The 10,599-nt window shown below is 39.3% G+C and overlaps 1 protein-coding gene across 1 annotated transcript; it reads right to left on the bottom strand.

Annotated features, from left to right (window-relative positions):
- Positions 1–1,342: 1,342 nt before the first annotated feature.
- Positions 1,343–8,111, bottom strand: fbxo32 (F-box protein 32). The gene is made up of 9 exons (XM_060870885.1): positions 7,913–8,111; positions 7,318–7,433; positions 7,181–7,230; positions 6,989–7,081; positions 4,895–4,988; positions 3,973–4,157; positions 2,713–2,895; positions 2,418–2,561; positions 1,343–2,301 (listed from the first exon to the last, which is right to left on the bottom strand). Exons 1-9 carry the CDS (start codon positions 8,026–8,028, stop codon positions 2,212–2,214), a joined length of 1,071 nt encoding a protein of 356 aa, XP_060726868.1. The 5' UTR covers positions 8,029–8,111; the 3' UTR covers positions 1,343–2,211.
- Between the last annotated feature and the right edge of the window lie 2,488 nt (positions 8,112–10,599).

Raw genomic sequence — 10,599 nt, 5'->3', positions numbered from 1 at the left:
CTGAAGCCATTGCAGCTTTTGTTATCCACAATTTAACCTTTTAACAGGTTTAAAATGTTTTTTTTTGTCTTCTGTATGTTGTCAGTTTGCTATTTACAAACAGGAAGTTGTACCTTGTACTAAAACTATTGACTCTAATTCTACTCAATGCTTTTTAACCATTTATGATCTTATGTGTCTGACTTGTGTTTGTAAGTTCTATTAAATTGCAGCTATTCTTCTGACACGTTTGACCATACAAGTGTCCCGAAGAGGATTTTGTTGGATCTTCTGGCTTCGTCCTTATTTATATGAAAGCAGCAACTAAAATAAAGATACATGACGCCTAGTACATCAAGCATTTTCTTTGTGTATTGTGTTTAAGGATGAGTGTTACTGCTAGTCAATCTCACTACTATTTACCCTCCAAGACTGAGAAGCTGAAACCTTTTCCATAATGAATTGCTTTACAGGAGAACCATAAACAAGGGGTTTAATATTGGCTGAGCTTTTTATAACTGACTCAGGTTCGCTTGCATAAACAAGCCCTAGTCTCTCATTTAATATTTAATACTTCTTTGTAGCACTTTTACATTATTGTTGTACATAATGTTGCTGTTTGGAAAGTTCATTCATTCATTTTCTACCGCTTATCCGAACTACCTCGGGTCACGGGGAGCCTGTGCCTATCTCAGGTGTCATCAGGCATCAAGGCAGGATACACCCTGGACGGAGTGCCAACCCATCACAGGGCACACACACACTCTCATTCACTCACGCAATCACACACTACGGACAACCTACCATGCATGTCTTTGGACCGGGGGAGAAAACCGGAGTACCCCGGAGGAAACCCCCCGAGGCACGGGGAGAACATGCAAACTCCACACACACAAGGCGGAGGCGGGAATTCGAACCCCGACCCTGGAGGTGTGAGGTGAACGTGCTAACCACTAAGCCACCGTGCCCCCCCTGTTTGGAAAGTTGTTGATGATATTTTGATATGAAGCAGCATGGGAATTTTATCTTGTACAACTTAGATCAATTTAAATCAAACGTACCCTATTCAAAGACGTGCAGCCGATTACACAACAAAAATATTAGGAGAATTAGATTAAAAAAATACCCTCCTCTACAACATGTTTACATCCATTCTGCTTAGTCATTGGTTATATTTGAGATCTATTCGATCCTACCAGATGGCAGTAAAATAGGCAGGACACAGCAATAGAAGACCGTGGTTTATTTTCAGCCTTTGGGTGTTTTGACTTCCTCTTCAAGACCATCTGTGTTTTCATAACTGAACACAAGTGAGATATTGCATTTAAAATAAAAAAATAAAAAAAATAAAAAAAAAAAACCCAAAAAAAACAAAAGGACCTTTTATTTTCCTGGTCAGAATAACATAGTATGCAACAGAATAAAACAAATAATCAACTCTTTGGTATCAAATTCATACCATGCAGGTGGTAGTAAACATTCAAGTTGCAGAAATGTGTGTTACAAATATTAATGCATAGTAACATTTCTACTGTTATGCAGAAAAGGCAACATGTGAACATGTCAGAACAATGACAAACGTTTCAAAAGTGCACGGGCTACGTTTGTGAAACCAGTGAATTGTAACATCATCGATTACACCGTACGTTAGTGTCATAACAGGCTGTACTATAGTCAAGTGTGTACTCGTATTTACTGCAGCAAATACATTTTAAACAAAACAAAATAGTCAAACGTATAAAAAGTGGAAAAACGTTCGATAGAAAAGTATTGCACACCATAATAACGGACATTACTATTTCCCCTCACGTTCTTATTTGAACTCCTGCATGCTTTTCAAAATGCAAATATACTGTACAGTCCAACAGAAGTTCATCCACTGTCATATCTTATAAAAATAAAAAATAAAAATCCCAAACTATATATAGAAGTATTGCAGCATGAGGGCAGACTGTAATGCAAATTGCTCGCACCAAGCAAAGCACATTAATCTTTGGAGTAAACAAAGTCGTGCCTAACAAAATCTGTGAATATTTTTTTTTTTATACATACACATGGAGCTTCTTACATACTGATATTTTTCCTTTTTCCATTTTTTCAAACTTCCAAAATTCCTCATGCCGACGTCCTCCGACACGCTGAATCGCTTTCCTCATAACATCTGGGAATCTATTGCACTTTCCACTTTATATACACTATGTACAAACGACGAAATCCAAACCGAAAGTCCCTTTAGAACTTAAAGAGGTTGATGAAACCTTGTGGAGAAACGGAAATGCTGCAGCTCTCTGGATTGTTGGCTGTGCAGGGATGGTTTGTATCCTGTAGAGGACGACAACAGAAAGTCCAGCTGTTACTGTTAGCAAAATGCAGCATTATAGGCATTACACGCTGAACTGAAAACAATTACAGACACTGTTTAGACATTTCAGCCTCACCTTCCAGAACAGGATGTGGCAATGTGTGCAGAACTGCAGGGTGTCACTGTACTGCTCTTTATGAGGGTAGCACCGGCACAGCTTAAAGTACATCTTCTTCCATTCGAGGTGACCGTTATCTGAAACCATGAGTCGCTTGCGAATCTGTCAAAATAAAAAGGCATGTAATAAACGGATTATCCTTTTGTCTTTAGCTCACTCATAAACTAACTACTGTTACACACACTAAAACACTAGGCATGTCTAACCAGAATTAGAGCAAGTCTTGATGTTTCGCATTAAAATGATGCAGCACCTGTCTGTCAGTGAAGTGGTAGTGACAGAGGTTCTTCCACAGCAGCCTGTCCTCAGTCAGTACCCCCAGGTCAGGACACACCTGCCCCAGACTGACCAGGTCTCGCCCGTCTGACAGCCGCTGCATGATGTTCAGCTGGAGACTGGCTGGCAAATCCAGTAGCGTCATCCCGGTGCTTTTGGGCTTTAGATACAAAAAGTACACGTCAATCTCACCTTCTATCCAATCACAGTGAGACTTACAATCTATACTTTGATATCTTCAGATCTGGATTTAAATACAGTAAACAACAGCACCATGCACGGATGAACCACACACAGAAATGTCCTTTGTAATTATATTGTGTCGTGCTTGGCGTTTTACACAAAACAGGCATGAACTCATTTATCTTATCTTGCACTTTGTTTGTGCTGCTTGGAGCACTGTGTGTGTGTGTGTGTGTCACGGCATGTTGATCTGGGGCTCTCAAATCTATCCTTGTATGTTTATGTAAACAAGATAAAAGCTTTTTATGATTTCACATTTCAAACATGTTAATTCTGTTATTATTTTATTGCTTTCTTTTTCAAATAGTCTGGCCATGTTTACTGTTAGATGAAGTCGAACCTGCCTTCCAACTAGATTCCAAATTCATGAGTATCTGTTGTAACACAGTAGAAAGCTGCTCCTTATACTTTATATACTCCTAGACCTGATTAAACCTGATTAAGTGACGTGACGTGACGTGACATACAGCTAAGTATGGTGAGCCATACTCAGAATTTGTTCTCTGCCTTTAACCCTTCCAAAGTGCACACACACACCGTGAACACACACCCGGAGCAGTGGGCAGGCATTTATGCTGCGGTGCCCGGGGAGCAGTTGGGGGGGGTTTGGTGCCTTGCTCAAGGCCACCTCAGTCGTGGTATTGCCGGCCCAAGACTCGAACCCACAACCTTACAGTTAGGATTCAGACTTCTTATGTCTTTTTGATTATGTCCATACACATCAGACTTCCTGTTTCCTTTATAATTGTAATTAGCATAAAAATTTCTACTACTACTACTACTACTGCTACTACTAATCACACCTAATCTTTGGGGGCCATTTTCCAGGTCAGGCCTGCTAGACTAGCTCAAAAATGAATGTCTGTGGAATTTTTTTGCTCTATATGTCATAGAGCTCAAAAAAACGTCTGCTGTGTCAAATTATTATGTAATGGTTTAGAACTGGAATGTTTATCCACGGTGAGGACAGTTGCACTGATGTGCCCCTACTCACCCTGTTTATCTGAATGTTGTCCAGCTGCTGCTGCCACTGCAGGATGTTTTCCATGCGGTGCACCCAGATATTAATGTTTCCCACCAGCACAGACTTGCCCATGTCCTGCACCAGACTGCAGAGGGACACATACAGTGTGTGCAGCAGCTCTTTGATGGGCCTTACATTCTGTTGATCTTCCAGGACTAAAAACAGACCAAGAGCAGAAAGAGTTCAGAGAGTTACAGCTGTTTAACATAGACGTCCACAGAGACGCAGGAATATGACTGAGTCTGCTTGGATAGTAGATAGCAGCTTTAAAAATAAATAAATAAATAAATAAATAAAGTATGAGGTTTTAAAGGAGAAATACTCTTATTTCACCTACACTTCATGTATCGTATCTGTTAGTTTTGAATGTTGGCTGATCATCGTCATCATCGTTCTATAACTTGGGCCTGAGCTACAAGTAAGTGCACTTAACATGCAGTTTTGTTTAACTGAGGAACCACTTGGTTTACAATACTTGTGAGGATCTTGTTTGCTCTCAGAGCCTTGGCATTCTTTCCACTGCAGGTAATTATGAAATTTCCTACAGCTACGCTACAGACTGGGGCCAAATGCTCTTGGGGGATGTGGGATCTTAGTGGCTTAGTGGCCAAGGTGTTGGACTAGCGATCGGAAGGCTGTGAGCTCGAATCCAAGGTCCACCAAGCTACCACCACCGGGCCCCTGAGCAAGGCCCTCAACCATCAACTGGTCAGTTGTATAAAATGATATAAGAAAAATGTAAGTTGCTCTTTATAACAGCGTATGCCAAATGTTGTAAAAAATTATTACATTTAAGTCCTTAACATAACAGAGCTACAAATATTCAAAAAGAGAAAATGAGGATGAGTGTGAGTGTGTGTGTGTGTGTGTGTGTCTGTGCACGCACGCTCACCTTTCTGCACCACTCTTTCCAGAATGTTCATGTAGTTCTTCTGCGCCACTCCGCTCAGAGACGGTAGCTGCGACTTGGCGATCAGCTCAAGCAGCTAAAAAGGTATAAATTTCAACAGTCAGACTTGGAGACATTCTGTTCCAACATCACTTACACAATGTTATGCTTCTCTCTCTCTCTCTTTCTCTCTCTCTATCGAAGCTCTAGCAACAACAAACCCTAATCTGAGAAACAGCCAAGCATCCCTCTGTACCTCATGCCCTTGTTTACTTCTCAGTAAACATTCAAGGTTTATAAAAAGGTCAGTCATGAGTGTGTAAATAAAAATGAAACCCTCTCATTATTTTAGGCTGACAAAGAGGCATACGTGCGGTTTGTTTGTGTGCGTGTGGTTTGCTCCCCTTACAATATCCTTGATGGCATTTCCAGCACACAACGGTCAGTCAAGAGGGCAGTGTGTTTTGTTTCCACAGAGTCCGAATGCCAGAGCTGAGTAGGTTGGCATGCTTGCCATCCAAGAACTGCAGTGCAATGGAGCAACGCTGACCTGCCTGACCTAAAATCATGTGAGCGTCTGTGGCGTCATTAACTCCACCCGCCTTGATAAACCTTCCAAGTGTCCACGTGGTACCAATCAGGATGTGACATTTGTACCACCTCAAACTGGGACAGAGAGTCCAAAATTACATTGATCCCAGACTCCATGAGCATACACGTTTCACACCAGCTGCTCTTCCAGGGTTCAAGCCAGCAGAGCAAACCCGTTTTAATCACGTACAAACTAGGCGTCTGATCATTTCCATTTGTTTTTTATGTAACTGTATCTAATTGTTCTTCAGGTTTAATGTGATCTTGTGAGTCACAGGTTATTTTGGGTGTTTAGGTTAAGGGTGTGTTTAGACACCGTCACGGAGCCGAAATACAAAAATGTGCCTTGACGTGCATCACAGGATTATCAGCTGAATACTGGTTTTAAAATTTTAAAGCTTGTTGTGTTGTGGTGTTGCTTGCTCTCTTGTCACATGGACTTGTTTTTCCATTACTACCTCAAGACGGTCACCGTACTTGAGCTCAACAACACACTAGCAGACTTGGCAAGAGCAAGAAATTCGAGCTCTAAGAAGTGTTACGTATTTTGTTGCACTATTGTTTCGAGTGGAGTTTTCTATGCAGTGGATAATCATATGCGAACCCCAAACTACTCCTTTAATAACATTGAGAACTTGTGATTTTTTTAAAAAAAAATCCTGGTTTCACATAGCAAGCTGAAATATTGTAATATTATGGTGCTCTAATCTAAAAGGAAGAAGGATGTTGACTTTTTTTCCTTTACACTGGTCTTCACTTTTTTGACCTTTTTGAGCAAAATAAATGAACTTGTCCATGTTTACCACTTAGCTTATCTTAAAACCTTTTTTTCTCCTTCTTCATTTTCAGTACCTCTTCTATAGTTAGTGTTTTGAACAAGGCCCAGAAACCACTACAAGATGACAAGTGCTGAGACTTGATACATGCTCAAGTACACATCAGCATGACAGAACATTTCCAGAAGAACGCTAGTCTGGAGTGCAGTGATAAGACTTAAAACAGAGCCACACGCCACTCTGCTAGATCTTAGCGTCTTCATTGAAGTGCTAAACTGAGATGACGCTATATTCACATCATAACAAACGTTCCCTGTATTGTACTTTTGAGAGTCACAAACAGCTGGAACCAAATTCCTTGTGTGTGTGTCAACACACTTAGCCAATAAACCGGATTCTGATTCTGATTCTACTTCTAAATATTTATTTACTTCTAACATCATTTACAGACAATCACACCCAATAAATAAATCAATAAAATCATTTCAATTTCTATTAACTCACTCAGAGATGCACGTGATTGTTCCTTTAATAGATTTTATATCTTATCAAAAAAAGTTTTAACCCTTACTGCTCCAAGGGTGCTGAATATTAGCTGACCCATGTGACAAAATAAAGGCTTCTATTCTAATCTAATATGTGTTGTGTGTTTACAAGATCCTACATTACACGGTATTGTGGTTTCATTTGCTCGTGGAACAACAGAAATATTTCTAGAAAGAAAGCTTACCCTCACAACATAATTAAATCTCCTGGTGTCCTTGATGGCACTGCAGAAGTCCAAGCGATTAAAAGCTTCTCCCAATGTACAGTAGCCATGACGCTGTATGACACACAAATGAGCAGATAAATTATAATAAGCCTTGTGTTGGCTAAAATCAAGTCTTTTATAAATTCTAATGGAAAGTTTTATTCAATTTACCTCTTTGGTGCTCCCTTTGTGCACGTAAATCCATTTGTCTTTGTGGAAATCTAGGAAGAAAAATACATCAAGCTACAGGATACTATACAACTTCATACTAAGATTTTTTTTTTTTTTTTTTAAGTGTTGTCACTTACATGGAACCTTACTGTTGTTGTTCATCAAATCCTTCTTACGCTTCTTAGAGGCCACGTCATAATTAATAGAAAGGAGCATGTTTTCTTTGTTATAGTCCACTTGATTACATTCGTGGCTAGAATAAGAATCATAAACAAAAAAAACATGATCAGTAATCATACACATAGCTTATATTATTGTGCACAAATCCCATACATTATATGTAGAGAAGGACTCGGAGCTGGATATCGCTTAGATCTATGTGTGTTACAAAATCAACAGTCCTAGAAAATATTTGGATTAAAAAAAAGTCACAGTGATGGAAAGAGCAAGCAGATCCAAACAGATTCTCGGATTCTCTTTAATCTGGTTACTGATGTGTGTATTAATAGTAGTGATGATGATGATGATGATGATGATGATGATGATGAGTAGGTCAAAAGGTCAAAGACAAATACAACAGCTGTAACATGACCTCTTGATTCTATTAGACATCAGTTAGGACTGGAAACAAAAAAGTGCGTCAGTGGGAAATGATGCCAGTGGTTTTGGAAAGCTTAGTTTTCCCACTAAGGGTTCGTTTATGCGCGAAACGTCAACAATCTCATCACTGACCTCTTGTAAACATTGTTATTCGTCTCGTTCTCGTTTTTCGTCGTTCTTTTCCAGCCATCCTCGGTTTTAACCCAGCTCTGACCAGGAGAGCGCCAGTCCTGTCCCAGAAACGGCATGTTTCAACACAACAGAACAGAACACACCACACCACGACGTCTATATGCGTGTCTAAAGAAAAACCCAAACAAAATCGTGTCTAAGTCTGAAAGTGCGCAGCTGCGTATTTATATCATCCAGCTCCGAATCCGGAAGTCGTCTTGACCCCGCCCACTTTGGAAACAGTCCTGAAGCACGTGGCTTTGTTTATCATCATCATGTATTCAATATTGCAACACCTCACTGGGGAACATGATCAGTGTGCTGGATCACCTGTTGCTTTTTTATCTTATTTTTTATTTTTTTGCATCCGTCTGAAATTTCAGACGCAAGGTCATGAAGAGTTTTTTTTAACTTGATTTGTATTTACATCATACTTGTTAATGATGAAGACATATTCGACTCATTGGACTCATATATTCTCAACCATGTTTCTTAACCATAGATTGCTTAGGATGGATGGATTTGTGGAAGTGTTAATGCATAAAAACAAGCTTTGTCAGTTACACTTATATAGTTTGAGCAGATGTTGGTTAAAAATACTGTATGTGTGCACTGGGGCATGGGGTTTGAGGTTGAGGGCTTTTCTGTTCTTTTTTTTCAATCATTGATCATAGTGCTAAGGTCATCAAAGTTCTTGTATGAAGTGCAATCAATAATCACTGATCAGCACATAGGGGTTATTGATCACACTGGTTTGTGTTATTTAAAAGCTTGTTAAAAATGTAGGTAGAAATTCTTTACAAGTTTACTTTAGGATTAACTGCCATTAAAACTCACAGATCAGTTTTTAATTCATTGGTTGATCTAGCCAGTAAGTGTTGGATAATATTTACAAAAGGCATGAAGTCAATCTGTTATAAAATACATATAGACCACATGAGGAAGTTTGTAACAAACATGTGACATGACCTGTGTGGCAATGGATAAAATCTATGCATCATTAATTACTCACAGAGATTTCATCCATAATTACGGACGTTGAGTAAAGTTGAGTAAATTAAGATCCTTTGTCTAAAATGTAAGGAAACTTGATTAATGGTTTATTTTTTGTTGTGGAAAGAAACTCAGACTGTTTGCTGTTTGATGCTCATCACATATGTCCAGGGAACTTCATCAGTTACTCCAACAGAAAGATCTATTCAACATGTGACATTTGCCCTTCATCTAAAATAACTTTTCCCAAGCTATGCTGAATGTTTAGCTCCCAAGACCAAGTCCTACAAGGGGATTTCCTAGACATTTATGTGGCTCATTCCTCAAAGATGTCATACTTTATGAATCACGTCAGATATAACATATGTATCATTTTAATTAATCTTACACCTCCTTAAGAACTTAATATTTTATTTTATTATACTGACTTGGTATTTTATATGTGGAAAAAACAGAGAGCCTGGGACCAGAGGAACATTTCTGTTTTATTTTTTTATTCTGAGAGTTTTCTGCTTGAGGGTAGATTGTGTGTTTGTGAGCACTCTCATAGACAGGATAAACAAGATAAACACATGAGACTCTCTCTCTCTTTCTCTCTCTCTCTCTCTCTCTCTCACACACACACACACACACACACATACACACACACATGTACATGCACACACAAACATGCACCTGTTCATCTCTTTCATCATTCCTCCAGTCTGCTGGACTGTCACACCTGCAGTTCAGCCACATGATTCCTTCGGTGTAATGTTCTCTCTTGTTTGTTTCTAAAAATAGCATGGAAACACCTATAGTCCCCAAACCCTGACTGCTTAACATGTTCATACATTTACTAGAAAAAACTTCAGCATGGTACATTTGGGATTTATGGAAATGTACTCTGGATCTGGACTATTTATAGTGTAAACAGAAACGTGATGGGATAAGAAATGAGAAAATAGTGTTATTTTACCGAAACTTCTAGCATCAACATTCACAAAATTTAAATAGTTGGACTTCCTGTAAAATGCATGTGAAATTTCAGAAATGTTTGCCAACAGTTCAAAGTGGTGAATTAACAGCACAAGTGTGAATGTACATTGATCAACCATAACATTAAAACCTCCGGTCTAATATTGTGTTGTTCTCCCTTGTGCTGCCAAAACAGCTCTGATCCCTCAAGGCATGGACTTCACAAGACCTCTGAAGGTGTGTTGTCAATTACAGCAGTCCTGTAATTGAGGTGAAGACTCGATGTACCAGACTTTGTCCGGCACATCCCACAACTGTTCAATTACATAGAGATCTGGTGAATGTGGAAGCCATGTCAACACCATGAACTCTTTATCATGTTCCTCAAAACACTACTGAGTTACAATACTGAGTACTGTGTAGAACAGGAGTACCTTGAGCTGCAGTAATGACAGGACCCAAGGATTTCTATCAAAACATTTCCCAGAGGATCACACTGAGCTTGCCTTCATCCCATTCCCCAAATAAGTGACACACCCAGCTATACACATAACATTATAGAGAACTTGAAACATCAAGCCAGGTTATCTTCTTCCATTGCTTCCATTGGTTCAGTTCTGATGCTCACCTAAGACTTCATCTTAGCCAGTTATAACTTTTGCAGTAGTTTTTGTTACAGTCACTCTAATGTGGGATTG

Source organism: Tachysurus vachellii, chromosome 5, assembly GCF_030014155.1.
Source record: "Tachysurus vachellii isolate PV-2020 chromosome 5, HZAU_Pvac_v1, whole genome shotgun sequence".
NCBI classification, from domain to species: domain Eukaryota; kingdom Metazoa; phylum Chordata; class Actinopteri; order Siluriformes; family Bagridae; genus Tachysurus; species Tachysurus vachellii.
The sequence above is the reverse complement of the archived record's forward strand: the minus strand, read 5'-3'. Positions and strand labels throughout refer to the sequence as shown.

What these genes read in the sequence shown, in the direction of transcription:
- fbxo32 (XM_060870885.1), bottom strand. Translation starts at nt 8,028, where the DNA reads ATGCCGTTTCTGGGACAGGACTGGCGCTCTCCTGGTCAGAGCTGGGTT. An exon ending in GATTTAATTATGTTGTGAGG is followed by an intron (nt 4,989 to 6,988) that starts GTAAGCTTTCTT and finishes ATACCTTTTTAG; the next exon opens with CTGCTTGAGCTGATCGCCAA. An exon ending in ACAACATTCAGATAAACAGG is followed by an intron (nt 2,896 to 3,972) that starts GTGAGTAGGGGC and finishes TTGTATCTAAAG; the next exon opens with CCCAAAAGCACCGGGATGAC.